The 21,560-nt window shown below is 39.2% G+C and overlaps 1 protein-coding gene across 3 annotated transcripts in view; it reads right to left on the bottom strand.

Annotated features, from left to right (window-relative positions):
- The window catches only part of gabbr2 (gamma-aminobutyric acid (GABA) B receptor, 2), a 1,039,525-nt gene that overhangs the window by 95,347 nt on the left and 922,618 nt on the right, over positions 1–21,560 (bottom strand). For all 3 annotated transcript variants that reach the window (XM_043689956.2, XM_043689957.2, XM_087987153.1), the window contains exon 13: positions 2,646–2,768. In XM_043689956.2, coding sequence (XP_043545891.1) covers positions 2,646–2,768 — 123 coding nt within the window. The remainder of the gene's footprint in view (positions 1–2,645; positions 2,769–21,560) is intronic.

The raw sequence follows: 21,560 nt of genomic DNA on the forward strand, positions 1-21,560 counted from the left end.
TTATCTCAGAGTACAATGGGACCTTGGTTAGATGGGCCAATGTGCTGGGAAGTGGCAGATAGAGCTTAATTTAAATAAATGTGAGGTGTTGCATTTTGATAAGGCAATAAAGGGCAGCAGTTATACAGTTATGGGGAGGGCCCTGGGGAGTGTTGCTGAACAAAGAGACCTAGGAGTGGAGATGCACAGTTCCTTGAAAGTGGAGTTGCAGTTAAATCGAGTGGTGAAGAAGGCATTTGGAATGCTTGCCTTCATTGGTTAGAACAGTGAGTATAGGAAGTTGGGATGTCATGTTGTGGCTGTACAGGATATTGGTGAGGCCACTATTAGAATACAGCACATTTCTGGTTGCCCTTCTATGGGAAAGACGTTGTGAAACTTGAGAGGATGCTGAAAAACTTTACAAGAACTTTACCAGGACTAGACAGTTCGAGTTATAGGGAGAGGCTGAATAGGCTGGGGCTATTTTTTCTGGAGCATTGGAGACATAGGGGTAACCCTAGAGGTTTATAAAATCATGAGGTGCATGGATAGAGTGAATAGCCAAGGTCTTTTTCCTCGGAAGGGGGAGTCCAAAACTAAACGGCATAGGTTTAAGGTGAGAAGGGAAAGATTTAAAACGGACTTGAGGGGTAACTTTCTCACGCAGAAGGTGGTGCATGTATGAATGAGCTGCCAGAGGAAGTGGTTGAGGCTGATATAATTACATTTAGAAGGCATTTGGATGGGTATATGAATAGGAAGGGTTTCGAGGAGTACGGGCCAAATGTTGGCAAATGGGACGAGGTCAGATTTGATGTCTGATTGTTGTGGACAACTTAAAGGATCACTTTAAGTGCTGTATAACTCCATGACTGTATGACACATTGTTGAGGATTTGGAATTACAAATAAATCATGCCAGGAATGAATGCAAGATTTACCTCCTGAAAAGACATTGGTGAACTAATTGTGCTTCAATGATAAACAAGTAATTTTATAACACCAGCTTCTTATTTCAGATTTAATTAATTAACTGAATTGAAATTCCCTAAACATGTCACATCCCAACATTATTCCAGGCTTCTGGATTATTAGCCCAGGAAGATATCCCCTATACTATTATATCCATATATTGAAGCAATGCTACTATCTACAATTACTATCTTTCCATATTCATATGCAGAATGAATACCTCAACTTTATTTATGGTGTTTTATCCATTATGATAGTGGTAAATATGGACTACCAAACTTTAACTTCCAATATCTGTTTTTAATACCAAAATGTTCTTTTAAACAAGAAAGAAACTGAGAACTCTGAAATCTATACTTTCCTCAATTGTTGAAGATACAAATTAAACTGTGGTCTCTCATTAAGAATCCGACACCTCCAAAGATTCATAAGGACTCTTTAACTATGTAATCTTTATTCTCTGTGAGCAAATTACTGCATATGCTGGAATCTGTATTGAAAACAGCAAATGCTGAACCTTTATTCTCCTTGTCTGCACCAGGCACATTCCCTTTTAAACTTAATATCTCTGTGTTTGTGCATTTGATGTTTTTCCTCTGGGGACTTAGATGGTAATAATATTTTTCTTTCTTTCACTCAAGATAACCTGGTTAATTGGCTGCTTCATTTTCTATTATGCAGGAGTGTAAAATCTGCATGTTAAAAAGATATAAAATATTTGTTGCGACAGAGAGCCCGATTTACAAAAGTCAAACTTCAGTACTTGTACTTTCAAACACGATCCCACATAGGGGTGTAACTTTAAAGATCCAACATAAGACATTTCCTGTAGTTATGAACGGCTACTTTATAATGTCCTGCATAATGTTCTGACGTGCACACTACTGACTTGCAAACAAACTCCAGAGTAGAACCTGTTTGCAACCCAGGGACTGCCTACTTCTCAGTGATGTATCCGTATTTTACAACTCTTTTATCCTTTACATTTCTCACTTTCTTATCAAAAAAACATCAGATTTATTTTCCAAAAAGTAATGTAGAGACACGCCTGCAGCTTCCAGCATAGCAAAACCTTTTGACTACCATTCCACATACAACTGAGAACACATCTGTATGATTTAGGATGATATTGCATAATTAGCTAAAGCTGCCTCAGCACTCACTGCTCAACTTCCAGCTTTAGATAAATTGCCCCAATTTAAAACAGAAAGATATTGCAGTTTTCTTTATCAGACGGGTCATTTTCATTTTTTTTATGTTGGCAATTTTCTTCCCACATTAGTGTATTATTTATTTGTAAATACATAATTATGTGCATGTGAATTAAGTAAAGGCTTGTAGCTTTTAACTTCAAATTTTTGGCATCTCCCTGTGTTGCACAAACTCGAATTAAAGTTGCAACATGAGAAATCATCTTTCTTTAAATCTCCCACATTTTCTGGAAAAAAGCTTTAATATTAAATTTGTTTTTTCTTTGTTTTTCTTCACTCCTTATTGTGATTAGATATGGATTTGGGATCAGTGACTCATCATCCAACTAGCTTGCCTTCAAAGTAGTTTCTAAATTTTTGTCTATTCTTATTCTGCTTTTAAATCAAATTCTCAACTGTATATATACACACTAAAATGAAACAGATGAGAGCAGTTTTTGATGCAGATTTTAGGATTCCCAGTCAGACCCCGTTAACTGACCTCTAAAGGATAATCTTCCACAGTCCTCCTCAGAGGATCCACAACCTGCCAGCAAATCAGGATGCAGAGATCGATGAGCAACATCCCACCAACAATAATAAGCAGCTTCTGGTCCTTGATGATCTGATGAGACAGAAAGAACAATAAAGTTTCCCAACATTCAAACAAAGATTTTATAAACACTTTTGCCAAGTTTAATGCCAAGACAAGTAATGAGCTTAGTTCAAAGTTCAAACATTGCCAAAGTAACTGAATTAATTTTTTTGTACTTTATGTGATTTCATGTCATGAAACTTGGAAGAACTGTAAACTGAGAGGATAGTGTGGAACTCTAAAAGGATATTGACAAGTTGGAGGAGATGGCGGAGAGGCGTTAGATGAGGTTTAATGTCGAGAAATGTGAGATGATGGTCTTTAGTAGGAAAAACATTGAAAGACAATAATAAAATAGTGGGTACAATTCTAAAAGGGGTGTGGGAATAGACCTAGTTATATATGTGCACAGATCATTAAAGATAGATGGAGAGCAGTTAAAAAAGCTTACAATGTCCTCAACTTTGTTAATAAGTGAAAAGAGTTCAAGAGCAAGAAAGTGATGTTGAACTTGTATAAGACACTTGTCAGACCTTATTATAGCCTCCACATTATAGGAAAGATGTGCATGGACTAGAAAGAAAAGATGGAGGTTTTCAAATATGTGAGCGGGCTGGATAGAATGGATGGGAAGAAAATGTTTGTTCCTGTAAAAGGAACAAGAATAAGGAAGAAAACTACAAAGAAAGATGGGAAACTAACAACCAAGAAGGAAGGCTGACAAGGGAGGGAGAGGCAATATGTGACTGGTGGTGATATCCTGCTGGATGTGGTGGAAATGGTGACCAACGACCCTCTGGATGTAGATGCTGGAGGGATGCTAGGTAAGGACAAAGGGGACCCTATCACTGTTGTGGGAGGAAAGAGAAAGGGTTGAGAGCTGAACTGTGGGAGATTAATCAAAGTTGGCTGAGGGCCCTATCAATTACAGTACTGGGGAATCCTCGTTTGACGAAGGAGGTAGACATTTTGGAGACGCCCTTATCAAAGCTGGCATCATCAGAACAGATGTGACAGAGACAGAGGAACTGGGAGAATGGAATAGGTCTTTACTGGAAGCATAGTCCAGGTAACTGTTGTGGTCAGTTGGTTTGTAGTGGATATTGGCAGTCAGCCCATCCCCAAAAATATAAACAGAGATGTCAAGGAAGGGAAGGGATGTGTCAGAGATGGACTAGGTGAATGTGAGTGGAGGGTGGTCTACTGCATTTCACTCAATCTAATCAACTGCATTCACTGCTCAAAATGTGGTCTATATTGGGGAAATAAAACACAGACTGCATGACAGCTTTGCAGCACACCCATGTTCTGTCCACTAAAAGACCCTGAGCTTCCTGTTCCTTGGCCAACATCTCTGTCTTGGGCTTGCTGCAGTTCTCCAGCGAAGCTCAGCGGAAGTTGGAAGAACAACACCTCATTTTCCTTTTGGGAACTCTACAGCCTTCTGCACTCAATATCTAGTTCAATAACTTTAGGGCTTGAGCACTTTCCCTACACTTTCCCTCACCCCCACACACCAAATCTTGTTGTCCCATGGTCTGCTATTACACACAATCAGACCTATTCCATTCTCCCAGTTCCTCTGTCTCTATCACATCTGTTCTGATTACGTCAGCCACTAGTAGTCCCCAATAGTAGCTATTCATTCTGTTGAGCTGACTGTTATCCACTCCTTCGTCTATCCAACTGTTCTTCTCTCTCTGAGCTCTATCTCTACCTATCCTTCACGCCTTACCCTCGACCCCACCCTGTCTTCTGCATAAAATCCACATTTTCTTGTGGCTACCATCGGGTTTGAAGAAGGGTCACTGTACTTTAGATTAGAGTAGATTAGATTAGATTACTTGCAGTGTGGAAACAGGCCCTTCGGCCCAACAAGTCCACACCGACCCGCCGAAGCGCAACCCACCCATTCCCCTACATTTACCCCTTTTACCTAACACTACGGGCAATTTAGCATGGCCAATTCACCTGACCTGCACATCTTTGGACTGTGGGAGGAAACCGGAGCACCCGGAGGAAACCCACGCAGACACGGGGAGAATGTGCAAACTCCACACAGTCAGTCGCCTGAGTCGGGATTTGAACCCGGGTCTCTGGCACAGTGCTAACCACTGTGCCACCGTGCCACCCACAAATGTTAGCTCTGATTTCTCTCCGTAGATGCTGCCGACCTGCTGAATTTTTCCAGCAATTTCTGTTTTGGTGGCAAAAGAAATAAGTATGCTATGAGCAAAAGCTTTCACAAAGTGATTGGCTCAGCTAGGGAATGTCCTGCTCGGTGACAGAGTGACTCAGTGGTTAGCACTGCTGCCTCATAGTGCCAGAGACCCTGGTTCAATTCCACCCGGGGGCGGCTGTCCTGTGTGGAATTTGCACATTCCCCTCATGTCTGCATGAAATTCGTCCTGGTGCTCTGTGTCCCCCTGCCACCACCCCACATACCCACACAGTCCAAAGATATGCAGGTAAGGTGGATTGGCCAAGGTAAATACAGGGTTACAGGGATAGCATTGGTTTGGGTGGGAAGCTCTTTGGAAGTTCTGTGTGAACTCAATGGGCCAAATGGTTGGCTTCCATATTGTAGGGATTCTATGAAAGTTTGGTTGAGGCAAATTGAATTGAAACTTTGAAGAGAGCATTGGATAATGAGTTGGATAGAAATAGTGTGCAAGATTATGTGGGAAAAGCTGGAGATTAGCACCAGGTAATAATCTTCATTTGAAAAGCCAGTGCAGGCACAATGGGCACATGGCCTTCTACTCTGCTGTACCAGTTCTGTGATTCTACAACCATAATATCTGACAAATGTGACATTGCACACTGTTATAACACTTCTATGATTCCTTAACCATAATATCTGATAATTGCAACATTGCACACTGTTATATAAAACATCCTTATTCTGTCAGTTGCCCCATGTTAGCCTTAGCGTATTTGGAACACACTATCCTCAGAATCAAGCAGGCTCAGGACTGGAGTGGATATTATGACTGACACACAGTACACAGGAGGAGATGCATTGCTGGAGGTGCTGTCTCTCATTAAACTGAAGTGCTGTCTGTTCTCTCAGATTAAAGATCCATATCTTACTGTTGTTAACAGCATTTCACAGAGTACAAATTAGTTCTCTGTTTTTCTACATTCCATCAGACTTACAGTTCAAAAATTACTTCATTGTCTGTGAAGTATTTTTATGTCATCCTGTGGTCATAAAAGGAACTTTAAACACAAGCTCTTACTTTTATTGGAACTGATATAAGCCCTTCCTTCTCACAATATTCGATGCATAATGGAAAAGTATTTAATATATCCAATTGCACAGCTCAGGTTACCATCCATACATCATGTTTATTTAAAGCAAAATATCAAACAGTATCAAAACATCAAGGGAGATCCAGATATCGCAATTTATAGCCTTTAATTTCCACCACAGCTTATGAAACAAACTCTTTGCTTGCTTTCCTGATAGGGTTCTGGACCAGCCATTACACAAAATCAAAAGGTTCTCTCCTCAAAACATTTACTATTCCTTTTTTATGTCACAGTTCTTTTAAATCAAGTGAGGGATGGGCCAGACCATCTGCTAACTATTTTTTGCATTCTTTTATATCACATAGTTTAACATATTTTAACGTAAATATTTTTTTAGCTCGCATAGTTAATATCTGTTGATCTATTTTGGCCTGATCAGTGAGGAGCTAGCATGTGATTTCCATTCTCCCCATGATACTTTGTGTTTAACTTTGTGGCAGACATAAACAGGTCTACCATTAAATGAAAGAATTGGATGACACATTCACTAAATAAGAGGGAATCAAACATTGTACATTGTGTTCTTTCCCATTCTAATTTCTACTGAAGGAATTTGCATTTTGGAATGAGGCAAACATGAGCTGAACAGGTTGTTGTTGCACAGATTTGCGATTGCAAATCATGAGTAGACAAATGCGTGCTCAGAAATGTAGAGTTCAACAAGCAAATGATTTATGATGTGTCAAGAATAAAAAGGCAACCTGAATATAAAGCACCTGGGAATTACTATTCAGTGCACTCATAACCACTGCTGCACTTACATTCTCTACTGCACCAAATATTCAAACTCCTACAGGTGATACAGTAGGAACGCTAGTTTTCAGTATCCAACAATATCAATTGTACAATCAAGAGACAGAGTAGTTTAATGATTTTTGATGAATGCCTCAAAATGGTAGCAGCTGAAGTTTTTTATATTCTAGCTGAATCTTCCAAATTTAAATTTTTATATCTCAAGTCATAAATCTTTCACGTTTATGTCAGAACAGTTGACTTTAGCAAGGCCATAAAGTAAGTGATATCAGAACATGATCAGACAGAGTCTGCTCACTTTGCCTTCCTAATATTTTTAATTAAAGAAAATGTAGGTGGGTTATAAAATGTGCGTCTGATCACTGACAGACAATACCGACCTGAAATGAACAGTTTAAATCTACCACAAACCTTTTATGTGTTCCAGGCCATGGAACCAAATTTTAGCCTTGCATCAACTGCTGCATGTGTTGAGTACATGCCCAGCAAGTAAGTTCTGTGAAAATCATAGCAAGTGCTACCATCCCACTGGTCCTGCCACAGTTCATTGTGTCACTGAGTTCCACCCTCATTTACACTAATGATTCCACCTTGATGCCCTCCAAATCCAATGTCAAGCATAACAGTTTTCAGGGCCTATGTTGCAATCCATAGCTTATTCAGCTGCACAACTAATAACTGAAATAAGCTATTTAATCTCAGGACTTGTGCCAACAATTAGTTACAGCATGGTTAATCTGTATTTTACATGTCTTGGTTTCCTTACCTGAATCACAAAAATGTTAACATTTAAGTTCAGTGCATAATAGGGAAGGCATGTGGAATGTTGGCCTTTATTTCAAAAGGAATGAAATATAAATGTTGGGAAGTTTTGCTAAAGCTATATAAGGCATTGGTCAGACCACAGCTGGAATACTTTGAATCGTTTTGGGTCCCTTATCTATGTAAAGATATACTAGCACTGGAGGCAGTCCAGAGAAATTTCACTAGGCTGTTACCAGGTTAGGAGGAACTTATGTGAAGAGATTGGGTAGATTGAGCCTGTACTCATTGGAATATAGAAAAGTGCAAGGCAGTCTTATTGAAACATACAAGATTCTTAGAGGACTTGGCTGGGTAGATATGGAAAGGTTGTTTCCCCATGTGGGAGAGTCCAGGACCAGAGGGCATAATCTCAGAATAAGGTGTCACACACTTAAGACAAAGATGAGGAAAAATTTCTTCTTGGAGAGAATACTCAACCAATAGAATTCTTTACTACAGAGGGCTGTAGAGTCTGGGTCATTAAGTATATTCAAGGCTGAGATAGGCAGATTTTTTAATCGGGCAGACAATCGAGGGTTAATGGGGATAGGGCATGAAAGAGGATTAATAGGTTAGCCATGATCTTACTTGATGGAACAGACCTGATAGGCCAAATGATCTATTGCTGTTCTGCATTTTATGCCACAGTCCTGGGCTGGATGTTTCTGCAGTATTGCCTAAACACAAAGCTGAAGGCATTTGCCCAGGGATTCATCAACAGTTGTTATGAGTGCTCCCGAACATACATACAATTAGTTCGCGTTGAAATTCCAATCAGAAATCTGTCACTGTGCAAAACTGCTGTGGACGTACAGCTGAGGAGCCATGGTACCTAGCAGCCAGGCTCACTGCTTAAATGAAGCAATATTGTAGATGTAACATAAGACGTGTTCCAGTAACCCATTTAAAATAGCTGTAGTGTCATCTTACTTTACTCTTATAGACATTTACAATACAGGAGGAGGCTGTTTGGCCCTTTGTGTCTATAAAAATCTGACTGCACTAAGCCCTTTTTCCAGCTCTTGGCCTCTAGCCCTGGAAGCAGTGATAACACAAATGAATTTCCAAATATCGCCTCAATGCTAAGAGAGTTTCTGACTCAACTACCTTTCAGGCAGTGAGTTTGAGACTCCCACCATCCTCCAGTGGGAAATATTTCTTCTCAAATATCCTTTAAAGCTCTGTTAAAGCTGTTTAAAGAAATATCATTTGCTATTTTTAAGGTCAATGTCCAAAATAAAATTGGTCTTTCCACTAACTTATTCTCATTTAATAAATACAACTATTTATCTTTCTTGTCAAAGTGCCAGATGTCTTCTTTTGCTTTAACTGAACTGGAAAACAAATGAGAAAATTGTTTCACAATCTTTGCTTTATATTGTGAACAATTCCTCAGATAATGACACAATCCATGCCTGCTTGACTACATTTACAGTTAGGGCAATAAACCACAAGAAAGAATTCCCATCAGCAAATGCCAGCCACTGACTGTGTCTAACAACATAGATTCAAACTACTTTCTCTTGATGTTCAATGGCAATACCATCATCAAATATTTTACTGTTATCATCTTGGGAAGGGAGGGGTTAGCACTGATCAGACATTTAATTAGAATAGCTCCATAATGTATGGAAAATTGCCCAAATAAGATCTGTTCACAAAACAAAATATTGCAGACTGACCAGCATGCAGACTTAAATTCTGATCACATTGATATTGGCTGTCCCAAAATAGAGGATTCCACTCACTTGTATGAATATTTATTACAACTTTGTTATCATTCAGTATCTTTACTTTTGTTTACTGTAAGTTTTAGAAAAACATTAATCAGACACAACAGAGTACTCCCCACAAGATCATAAAACTGCAAACAGGATATCATTTGAATGAGTATTCAGATACCGAAACTTAAACTTTTCACTGTCTAATTCCAGAAGCCTCCCCTAAATAATCATGAATGCAAAGGAAGCATAACCTTTCCACATCATTAACAAATGGTTTGTCATTTATGGGCTCCTAGTTGTAAAATTAGGTGCCAGGCATATTCCTACAAGTAACTTGGTCGTAGGGGAGGGGAAGTGAGGAAAGGTTTTGGATGGCCTGTGTGCCCAGGATTAATTGACATACTTACGGGATCAAATAATGCCTTCACCCACTGCCCTGGGATTTGCTTTTCTGTGGAAGGTGGGTGCCGGTACTGAGCATCCAGCTTGCCAGGTTCAGCTTAGAGTCATAGAGTCATAGAGATGTACAGCACAGAAACAGACCCTTTGGTCCAACCCATCCATGCCGACCAGATATCCCAACCCCAATCTAGTCCCACCTGCCAGCACCCAGCCCATATCACTCCAAACCTCCTATTCATATACCCATCCAAATGCCTTTTAAATGTTGCAATTGTACCAGCCTCCACCACTTCCTCTGACAGCTCATTCCATACACATACCACCCTCTGCGTGAAAACGTTGCCCCTTAGGTCTCTTTTATATCTTTCTCCTCTCACCCTAAACCTATGCCCTCTATTTCTGGACTCCCCGACCCCAGGGAAAAGACTTTGTCTATTTACCCTATCCATGCCCCTCATGATTTTGTAAACCTCTATGAGGTCACCCCTCAGCCTCCGACGCTCCAGGGAAAACAACCCCAGCCTGTTCAGACTCTTCCTATAGCTCAAATCCTCCAATCCTGGCAACATCATTGTAAATCTTTTCTTAACCCTTTCAAGTGTCACAACATCCTTCTGATAGGAAGGAGACAGGAATTGCACACAATATTCCAACAGTGGCCGAACGAATATCCTGTACAGCAGCTTGACCTCTCAACTCCTGTACTCAATACTCTGACCAATAAAGGAGAGCATACCAAACACCTTCTTCACTATACTATCTACCTGCAACTCCACTTTCAAGGAGCTATGAACCTGCACTCCAAGGTCTCTTTATTCAGCAAAACTCCTGAGAACCTTACCATTAAGTGTATAAGTCCTAGTAACATTTGCTTTCCCAAGAAGCTGTACCTTGCATTTATCTGAATTAAACTCCATCTGCCACTTCTCAGCCCATTGGCTCATTTGATCAAGATTCTGTTGTAATCTGAGGTAACCTTCTTCGCTGTCCACTACACTTCCAATTTTTGTGTCATCTGCAAACTTACTAACTGTACTTCTTATGCTCGCATCCAAATCATTTACCTAAATGACAAAAAGTTGAGGACCTAGCACCGATCCATGTGGCACTCCAGTGGTCACAGGTCTCCAGTCTGAAAAACAACTCTCCACCACCACCCTCTGTCTTCTACCTTTGAGCCAGTTCTGTATCCAAATGGCTAGTTCTCCCTGTATTCCGTGCGATCTAACCTTGGTAACCAGTCTCCCATGTGGAATCTTATGGAACGCCTTACTGAAGTCCATATAGATCACATCTACCACTCTTCCCTCATCAATCCTCTTTTTTACTTCTTCAAAAAACTCAATCAAGTTTGTGAGACATGATTTCCCACACACAAAGCCATGTTGACTATCCCTAATCAGTCATTATCTTTCCAAATACATATATATCCTGTCCCTCAGGATTCCCTCCAACAACGTTCCCACTACTGTCAGGCTCACTGGACTATAGTTCCCTGGCTCGTCCTTACCACCCTTCTTAAACAGTGCCACCACATTAGTCAACTTCCTGTCTTCCGGCACCTCACCTGTGACTATTGATGATACAAATATCTCAGCAAGAGGCCCAGCAATCACTTCCCTAACTCCCATAGAGTTCTAGGGAACACCTGATCAGGTCCTGGGGATTTATCCACCTTTATGCATTTCAAGACAGCCAGCACTTCCTTCTCTGTAATATGGACACTTTTCAAGATGTCACCATGTATTTTCCTACATTCTATATCTTCCATATCATTTTCCACAGTAAATACTGACGCAAAATACTTGTTTGGTATCTCCCCCATTTGAGGGGCTGTATTCTTTCCCCAGTTACCCTTTTGTCCTTAATGTATTTGTAAAAACTCTTTGGATTCTCCTTAATTCTATTTGCCAAAGCTATCTCAAGTCTCCTTTTTGCCCTCCTGATTTCCCTTTTAAGTATACTCCTACTGCCTTTCTACACTTCTAAGGATTCACTCGATCTATCCTGTCTGTACTTGACATATGCTTCCTTCTTTTTCTCACCAAACCTTCAATTTCTTTAGTCATCCAGCATTCCCTACACCTACCAGCCTTTCCTTTCACCCTGACAGGAATATACTTTCTCTGGATTCTTGTTATCTCATTTCTGAAGGCTTCCCATTTTCCAGCTGTCCCTTTACCTGCGAACATCTGCCTCCAATCAGCTTTTGAAGGTTCTTGCCTAATACCGTCAAAATTGGCCTTTCTCCAATTTAGAACTTCAACTTTTAGATCTGATCTATACATTTTCATCACTATTTAAAATCTAACAGAATTATGGTTGCTGGCCCCAAAGTGCTCCCCCACTGACACCTCAGTCACCTGCCCTACCTTATTTCCCAAGAGTAGGTCAAGTTTTGCACCTTCTTTAGTAGGTACATCCACATACTGAATCAGAAAATTTTCTTGTACACACTCAACAAATTCCTCTCCATCTAAATCCTTAACACTATGGCAGTCCCAGTCTATGTTTGGAAATTAAAACCCCCTACCATAACCACCCTATTATTCTTACAGATAGCTGACATCTCCTTACAAGTTTGTTTCTCAGTTTCCCTCTGACTATTAGGGGATCTACAATACAATCCCAATAAGGTGACCATCTCTTTTTTATTTCTCAGTTTTACTCAAATAACTTCCCTGGATGTATTTCCAGGAATATCCACCTTCAGTACAGCTGTAATGCTATCCCTTATCAAAAACGCCACTCCCCCTCCTCTCTTGCCTCCCTTTCTATCCTTCCTGTCGCATTTGTATCCTGGAACATTAAGCCGACAGTCCTGCCCATCCCTGAGCCATGTTTTTGTAATTGCTATGATATCCCAGTTCTAATCATGCCCTGAGTTCATCTGCCTTCCCTGTTCGGCCCCTTGCATTGAAATAAATGCAGTTTGATTTATTAGTCCTACTTTGTTCCTGCCTGCCCTGACTGTTTGATTCGCTTCTGTTCTCAACTGTACCAGCCCCAGTTTGATCTCTTTCCTCACTATCTCCCTGGGTCCCACCCACTAACCTTACTAGTTTAAATCCTCTCGAGCAGCTCTAGCAAATCTCCCTGCTTGTATATTAGTCCCCTTCCAATTTAGGTGCAATCAGTCCTTCTTGTACAGGTCACTCCTACCCCAAAAGACATCCCAAAGATCCAAAAATGTGAATCCTTCTCCCATACACCAACTCCTCAGCCATCTCCTCATCTGCTCCATCCTCCTATTCCTGCCCTCAGGATATTATTACTCTCAAGGACCTCCTTTTAAAATTTCTGCCTAACTATCTGTAATCTCCCTTCAGAATCTCAACCTTTCCCTTCCTATGTCATTGGTTCCAATGTGGACAATAACCTCTGACTGGCCCCTCTCCCTTTTGAGAACATTCTGCACCGTCTCTGAGACATCCTTGATCCGGGCACCAGGGAAGCAACATGCCATTCTGATTTTTCGCTGCTGGCCACAGAAACATCTGTCTGTACCTCGGACTAGAGAATCCCCTAACACAATTAATCTCTTGGAACACAACGTACCCCTAGTTGCATTAGAGCCAGTCTCAATACCAGAAACATAACTATTCGTGCTACGTTCCCCTGAGAATCCATCACACCCTATATTTTCCAAAACAGCATACTTGTTTAAAATGGGGGTAGCCACAGAAGACTCCTGCATTACCTGCCTACCTCTCTTACCTTTCCTGGAGTTAACCCTTCTATTTGACTGTATCTGAGACTTTCCCCCCTTCCTATAACTGCCATCCATCACATACTGTTGCTGTTGCAAATTCCTCATTGCCTCTAACCGATCCATTTGATCTGATAGAATTCGCAACCAACAGCATCTATTGCAGTTATAATCCGCAGTAACCCTTAAACTCTTAATTTTGTTGCTTTTATGTTCAATGCTTCTATTTATAAAGTGCAAGATTTCATATGTCAACACCATCTACCTGATTAGTAACATTTCCTGCCCTTCCCTATAGCACTACGTAAACCACATCTGAATCTGCTTTCACCACCTTTCCAGTTAGTGTACTCCAGATCATCACATCTCACTGCTTGTTCATAATTTTCCTCATTTCATCCTGAGATTTATTTCCCATTTATCTTAAATTCTATATATTCCTTTTACAGTGAATGTTACTCTCTTAATGTTTGCTGAGCCCCCTGCAAGGGATCAGTTTCTCGTCATCTACTTCAACAAAATCATGTATAAATTTTGATCACTTCTCTTTGATCTCCCTTTAACCTCCTCTATTTTAAGTTGAACACTTGTCACATAACTGAAGCTCTTCATCTCTCATAACACTTCAGCCTTACCAAGACTTCGACATTCTTCCTAAGTGTGGTATCTAGAGTTGAACACAATGTTTTCACTGAGGCTTAAAGGTTCATAAGAATTTACTTTGCATTCTATTCCTTAATTAATAAAGTAAAGCTTTAGTAAATTTTTATAGCTGTCGTCTCAACTTATGAATCCCTTCCAAAGACTTGTATATTCGAACTTGCAGGTCCCTCTGCCTTCTGAAAATATATCATTTTCTTTAGATTACCTCTCTTCATATTTTCCTTCCAAAACACATCACTTCAGGCTTCCCTGCAATACATTTAATTTACTTTAATTTCATCAATCTGTGGAGACAAAGATCATTCAAAGCAGAAACTTCCTTAAGAATTAAATTAATTTAATCTATTTTCTCAGGTTGCAAGTCATTCAACCAAATAATTTCCCCTCTGATTGAAATGTTATTCATTCCTTCTCCTCTTTTTCTGATTCTAACAATACACTAATCTTTCAGATTTGGACAAAATTTGCACCTGAAACATCAAACTAATTAAACTAACTGTAAATTTCCCTGCACGCTCTTGTGAGAGTTGTAAAAGAGGAAGGAAGTGACAAAGATTGTTATATAAATGATGCTGACCAGGTGTGAAAGGATTAAGGTTTCAAGTTGATGATCAAAATAACTACAGTACATGTGAATATATTCATGGTAATGTTAATGGTGGAGCAATTCACAATTTCCCCAAGTGCAAAAAAATTTAGCTTGATATTGGTTATTAATTAATTACATGTCTGGCAAGTGCATTTTATTCTAGATAAATGTGTAAGATTAAAAGGCCATTGACATAGCCTTCATGAAAATCTGCATGCAATTGCTTTGCTTTCCTTAATATATGTTATGTGATGTGACCTTAGATTTTCATGGTAAATTTCCAGTCCCAGACAAATAATTACCGATTTACTGAATTCAATTTTACAAACCTGCCATGGTGTTGATTTTGTCAACAATTTGAAATTTCTGAGGTCATGACCAGAACTCTGCACAATTTCCACTTTCTCATTTTTTGTTTTATCCCATTCCCACCACCCCAACAGAACACTCCCCTCTCCCCCACTGCAATAATAATTAAATTCAAAATACTAACAGCAGGAACATACAACATATTCAATTTAATAATTAGGAAAACTTTTCACTAGTGAAACCCATTGTCATACTAAGAAGTATCAAAGAAACTCCTGGTAAAAATGAAGGCTCCTCATCATGGTCACAACTTACTGACCAACTCTATTGCCATTAGCACAAGGCTCTTTAAGAGCACGGAGGTGGCATTTAATTTTAAGATTAAGTTTTACTTGTAAGTCTTTCATATATTGGTTTCATCATGTGTGCAACATTGGTATTTGTTGAGATTAGCTGAGTCGGAGAGCTAAACATATGTGTATACCTCATGGTTGGCATCCATTGATGGTTAGAGGAGCATTAGGGACATTTCCTTTCTTATGGAAGATAAAGTGTTGTGTTTTTGAATTTGGTCCTTATTGAGTGTCCATGCTAATGTCTATAGTTGTCCTCAGCGCTGTATGGGACATGGCTGAAACTCAAGGCTTCGCTGGTCCTTCCTGCTATGCATTGTAAATAATGTTACAGAAGAACAAACTTTATAGGCTAATTGAAATGTCGTAGGCAAATTCAAAGTCCTGTAAGGACTCTACCAGTTAACACAGTGAGTTGAGCCCACATATGGACAGTACTGAGACCATGTCTCAGACTCCTCCTTTTCTTATTTTGACTGGCCCTCCCCACTATATGAAGGGCTGATGAAGGGCTTTTGCCCAAAACGTCGATTTCGCTGCTCCTTGGATGCTGCCTGAACTGCTGTGCTCTTCCAGCACCACTAATCCAGAATCTGGTTTCCAGCATCTGTTTTTACCTCCCTACTATATCTCCCTCCACCATACCCAAGATACCAGACTCTTTCCACTTTACTCCTCCATATTTCTGACCCTATCCTCTTTTCTCTGCCCTGAATCCCTCTTCCAATCCTCTGTGATCCTGACTCCAGCCCACAAAGCTCCCTCTTGCCAATCCCAAACATCCATGCAAGAATGTAATCTCCTGCTCTCCTCCAGAGTTCAACAAATTGGCCTTACAACACCTGCACAAGGCTGACAGACCCATCCACCTTTAAACAATAGGGAGCAGGATGCTACAATGAAAACTTTCACTGCTGACTTCATCTTGAAGGTAGGATTTTCCTGAAATGATTTTGCATTGATGAATGAAGTGCAAATTTATTACAAATATGAAATTGCCAAGGGCTAGAATAATACTTGAATAGCTGCTGACTTTATCTCTGTACCTTAAACTGTCATTGGGATGTCAGGATTTTACATCCAATTAATTAAGTCCCTCTGTATACCATGTTTCTTGCCCTTGTACACTTCATAAACTACCACAACCAGACTGTGCTGCAATTCTAGTAATAAAATCATTAAGCTATCAAACCTTCCAGCATTAATTTTTTCAGCATGAGCATGCATAAAAAGGGATAGGATTAACCAAAAAGCAATGTTGACAATTTACCATCCTTAGCAATGCTAAACTTAAGCAGCTACTCTACATTAAAGCTATCAAGTGTTATATAACAAGCATATCCAGTTAGAAATTTAAAAAGACAAAAAACAGGCAAGAAACATGGTATATGGAGTAACTTGATTAACTGGATGTAAAATCCTGACATTCCAATGCCATCAAACAGAAGTTACCATCCTACTGTACCATAGGATATCCACTGTTAACATGGATATCCTATGGTACAGTAGGTGGTCCCCAGCCTCTGAAACAGAAGCTCTGGGTTTGATAGCAATGACTTGATACCAAGTAAGGTATATTCATTACATGGTTAAACAAGTTGGGTACCAACCTGAAAATTGTTCCAACATGTGTTAATGGTAAGAAAGAATGATTAAAACATGTGATAGAAAGAAAATTGGAGCCTCTACCATCACTATCCATATTCCAGATTACAATAAGAATGCAAAAGGTTCAAAATACATAGCAACTCAGGCTACCCAATGATCTGTAACACAGCAGCACCAGCACATTTAATGTATATTTGACAAAATAATGACCCAGTAAAAATGAAAGAATAGTGATAAACATCGAGGTCAGCAAGTACATGTGTGCAACATGAATCTTCTGTAGAGTATTCTAGTCTACAGACGCGATGGCAGATGAGACTACAGAAGGAGATTCAAAGTCTGTCACTATCCTATTGGTCTTAATGTCATCTAAGGCCTTGGACTAGTTAGGTGTTGAAGGCTTCAGTTATGTATCTTCTTTCCCATATGTTTTGCCATTCTTTCTTCAAAAGATAATAATCATTGTCTTGTTGATTTGTCAATAAACAGTGCTTGCTTTTCCATGGTAGCTTCCTGTAAACTTAAATTGAAAATCTCAGTTCCCTCTCTCAGGAGTATCTTTTTCAAATTTAAGTCTCATCACTTACTGCTTTTATTAACTAATAGTCCACGGGGACGTTTGAACCCTGGATATTTCAGAGTCTTTTTCCATTATCAAAGAATTTCAGTTTACTGTTAATTTCTGAAGGCTTGTGAAATTTTCTGTAATCATTTCTTTCCCAATGTCAGAGATTTGATAGCACCGTGTGACTGTTAATAGTTGCGCTTTTTGTTTAGTAGGCTCTTTTTGACTTCTCCAAATCTTGCTTAATTTTAACATGGTCATGCTTCACCTTTTAAACATTTCTACTCCTCAGCTCCAGAACGTCTAGTTTGGGTCATTGCTACTATACTGAAATGAAACTTGGTGACTTCTGCGGATGCTGATCCAAACTCAATTGTAGACTTCAGATAACCATTTTGCAAATTAACAATTTCTGAACGTTCAATGTTGGTTTGATACAATTTGGATTTGAGTGCCTGCTTTTCGTTGGTGAGCTTTTATTAGCTGTTTGAAAGTGTTGAACTAACTACTTTGTAGGGCTGGTTCTGATTTTATGAGTTTTTCTTTCAATATATCATGGTCATCTTAATTTCCTTTGTATGTTGTTGTAAGGATGTATCGCACTTGTGTTGCTAGAGTTAGGCTGCTATCCAACATATCAGAAGCTTCAATGCCCATAAATTTCTGTCATCGACCTGAGATCTCCTTGTATATTTGAAGATCCCATAAGATTTCTCAGATATCATAGCCAATTACCTGTCTGTAGTGTATTACTTCACTGGGGTGGTGAACTATAAATTCAATCCTGCTATCCCCAGAGTCATCACAAAAGTTAAAGATTCTATTGAAGCATGCAAAATTCTCCAATTTACTTGTTTTTTAAACACAGGTTGAGAGAAAGTACAGACCAGGTTTCTAAACTTAACAAGAATTAGAGTATTTGCTGAAATGATTCTTTTGCTAATCTGAATGCTGCTACTTGATTGTTATTCTCTGGATGCTTTCGCTTATTTGCAGAATGCACAGGGTAACTGGTTCACATTTATAAATGATCTCTGAGTTATTAATTATAAGTCTCAGTTTACAGTCAATCCAGAACCTCTGCTCCATTAAATTATCCCTTTCAGCAGAAACTTCATTCCCAAAAGTGCAAACTAAGATCTAGAATGCTGTTTTATAACTGGCCACATTCATCCTTGGTAACTTTCTCCCCACCACTGTTTGCGGTCTTATCTTCCAGGAGAAACAATGATATTGCCTTGTAGTAGTCCTCAGGATGGAGGTTCTATGGTGGAAATTAATGCACAATAAACTTCAATTTCAACTGAAAGAACTGTGGATGCTATAAATCAGAAACGAAAACAGAAATTGTTGGAAAAGCTCGGTGAATTTGGGAACATCTGTGAAGCTAAATCAGAGTTAACGTGCCAGATCCAGTGACCCTTCCTCAGAACAGGACCCTGCCTCAGGTTCTGCGGAAGGGTCACTGGATCTGAAATGTTAACTCTGATTTCTCTTCACAGATGCTGCCAGACCTGCTGAGCTTTTCCAGCATCTTCTTTTTTTTGTTTCAAAATCAATTTCAGTTTATCCTGGAACTGCTAAATGAATAAGTTTCAAAACAATATAAACATCCCTACTTTACAATGAAGAGTGGTGATTAGGAATGACATATAAAGTACTGGTGATTTCTCTCCCATTACACCAAATTGTAACCTGCATCTGCCATCTCATTTTGATTTTAATCCTGTGAGAAACAACTTCAATAATTTCAGTCCGAGACAAAAATCTGAATCAGTAGTGTCATTTATTTTACACTTGCAAGTGGGTGTGATGTCACAAGGCAGGGACAAAACACACACCGAATTCGACAAACGCTTGATATTTATATAATTTGGCTTCTTTTGTTTTACATTGCTCTTCCCCTATCTACATCCTCCAGTTCCCTAAGACTGGCCCCATTATTCCTGTTTATCCGGTCTTGTCTGTGACAAACTGCTTACTCTGACCTCACAAGGCCGTTTGACCTCATCCCATCCTTTGCTTACCATTATCTACTCCCTCCATCTGTGCTGCCCCTCACAGCATCTTATCACTAAGCCCTTTTAATTGGGGTTTGTTCCTGTGTCTCTGTACAAGTGGGAAACAGATGTTTTTCCTGTTTGCCCATACATCTACCATTGTTCTATAATCATGTCTCATGCTAACATATAATTTTTTTAGCTGAATATATATATTTCCTCATTCTTGTTCTGTATCAGAATTTATAGTTGCAGAAATAACATTAATTCATCTATATCCCACAATCCCTTGTTCTTCCCATCTGAAAGGAGATCAGCTGGACATTTTCTTCACCTCCATCAGAGCGTTAGATCTGAAAGAATGTTTATGCTAGCTCCTAATCTAATTTAAAATTCCTGTTGTCAATTATGATAGCTGCAAACTAGAATTCATCTTGTGAATTTGGGTAATCAGGTCAACTGTAATCCTAATGTGGGCCTGTTATATCCACCTAAACGATTTCATCCTGCTCCTCAGAGTACTCTAATGCTCAGACATTACAGACCAGTCTGATCTGTTTCTAACCTTTGGTGCTGTTGAGCTAGCTGTGAAATGGTTTCTCCTTTGGCACTCCTGATTGTTTGGAATGGAACTATCAATGGGAGGAATCCTGTCAAAAATGTATAGGTGCTAGTCAGATCAGATCCAATTGGCCTGCAGTCAAACTAGTCTGTATGTCCTAAATTAATCTCTTGTTTTCAACTTCAACATTTTTTGCAATAAAACTGTTAGATTTGTTAAATTGTGTCAGATGTGAGTCTCAAATTTTTGAATTCTCAATTGTTCAGATATTAATCACTCAAGAAACTTGCATCCTCCCTAAAATGTGGTGGTCAGAATTGGATGCAATACTCTATTTGTGTCCTACCAACAGATTTATATAATTTGAGTATAATTTCCCTGTATTTGTTTTCATTCCTTCTTTTAACAAAGCCAAGAGCTTGCTTTGTTAACTGTTCTCTCAATACATCCTGTCACGTTTGAAGATCTATGCAAATAAACCCTTGGGGTGCTCTGTCCTGATAAACTCTTACAAATGCATCAGTCAGTCTGTATAGCCTCTTCCTCACACTTCTCTGGATTAAATTCCATGTGGTACTCGTCTGCCGAGTCTGCGAGCCATTCTATATTTTGTTGGAGCTGATTGTTATCATTCTCAGTCGTCCTAGATTGGATTCATAGTAAGTTTTAAACTTTTGCATTTTATTCCAATATGCAACTCATTTATATATATGTACCAAAAAAATAACTGTGAAACTATCACTGACAATTGAGTGACATTAATGTTTGCCATCCTTATCTGAAAAAATAATTATTTCCCATGATTTACTGTCTGTCTTTCATCCATTTTTTTAAAAATCTGAGATGACACTGACCCTCCTATGCAATGCACATCAATTTTATAAACCAGTCTTTTATATGGTATTTTGTCAAAGGTATTTTAAACCCCTAAGGAGAGCATCTATTAATTTACACACCCTTGAAGCTTCTCTGTTCCTTATTCAAAATGTTCAATTATCTAAATGAGTCCCTTTGAAAGGTGAACACTAAAACTGGATTTCAATTCATTTTTCTCAGTCTCTGGTCTCTACTCCCTATGCCAGCTCTCAAAGCAGACTCCACATCACTCCCCACAATAACACTGCTCTATTTAATAGGAGGAAACAGAAATATTACAAGTTTAGATTTAAAACTGGAAAGAACATTTAAAACTTTAACTACTTCCATACTAATAACGTTTCTAGTCATATATAGTTGGACATATGGTGAGCAGCAGCACAAATCCATGCCTCACCAACCCTCATCCCACCAAACATTACTTAAAGGAATTATGAACGACATTGAGGTTAGTTGTGGATTGATGTTTTTTCAGGCTGTTGCGACAATCCCACATGGTTTTGATACTTTTTACATATGTAAAATTGCAAAAGTCACATGCATTCTGGGTAATCCAAGATGGAGGACCGGAAACATTTGTGGCTGTAAGA

Source organism: Chiloscyllium plagiosum, unplaced genomic scaffold, assembly GCF_037043375.1.
Source record: "Chiloscyllium plagiosum isolate Xiang-an unplaced genomic scaffold, Cpla_swu_hap1 HiC_scaffold_5, whole genome shotgun sequence".
Taxonomy (NCBI): Eukaryota; Metazoa; Chordata; class Chondrichthyes; order Orectolobiformes; family Hemiscylliidae; genus Chiloscyllium; species Chiloscyllium plagiosum.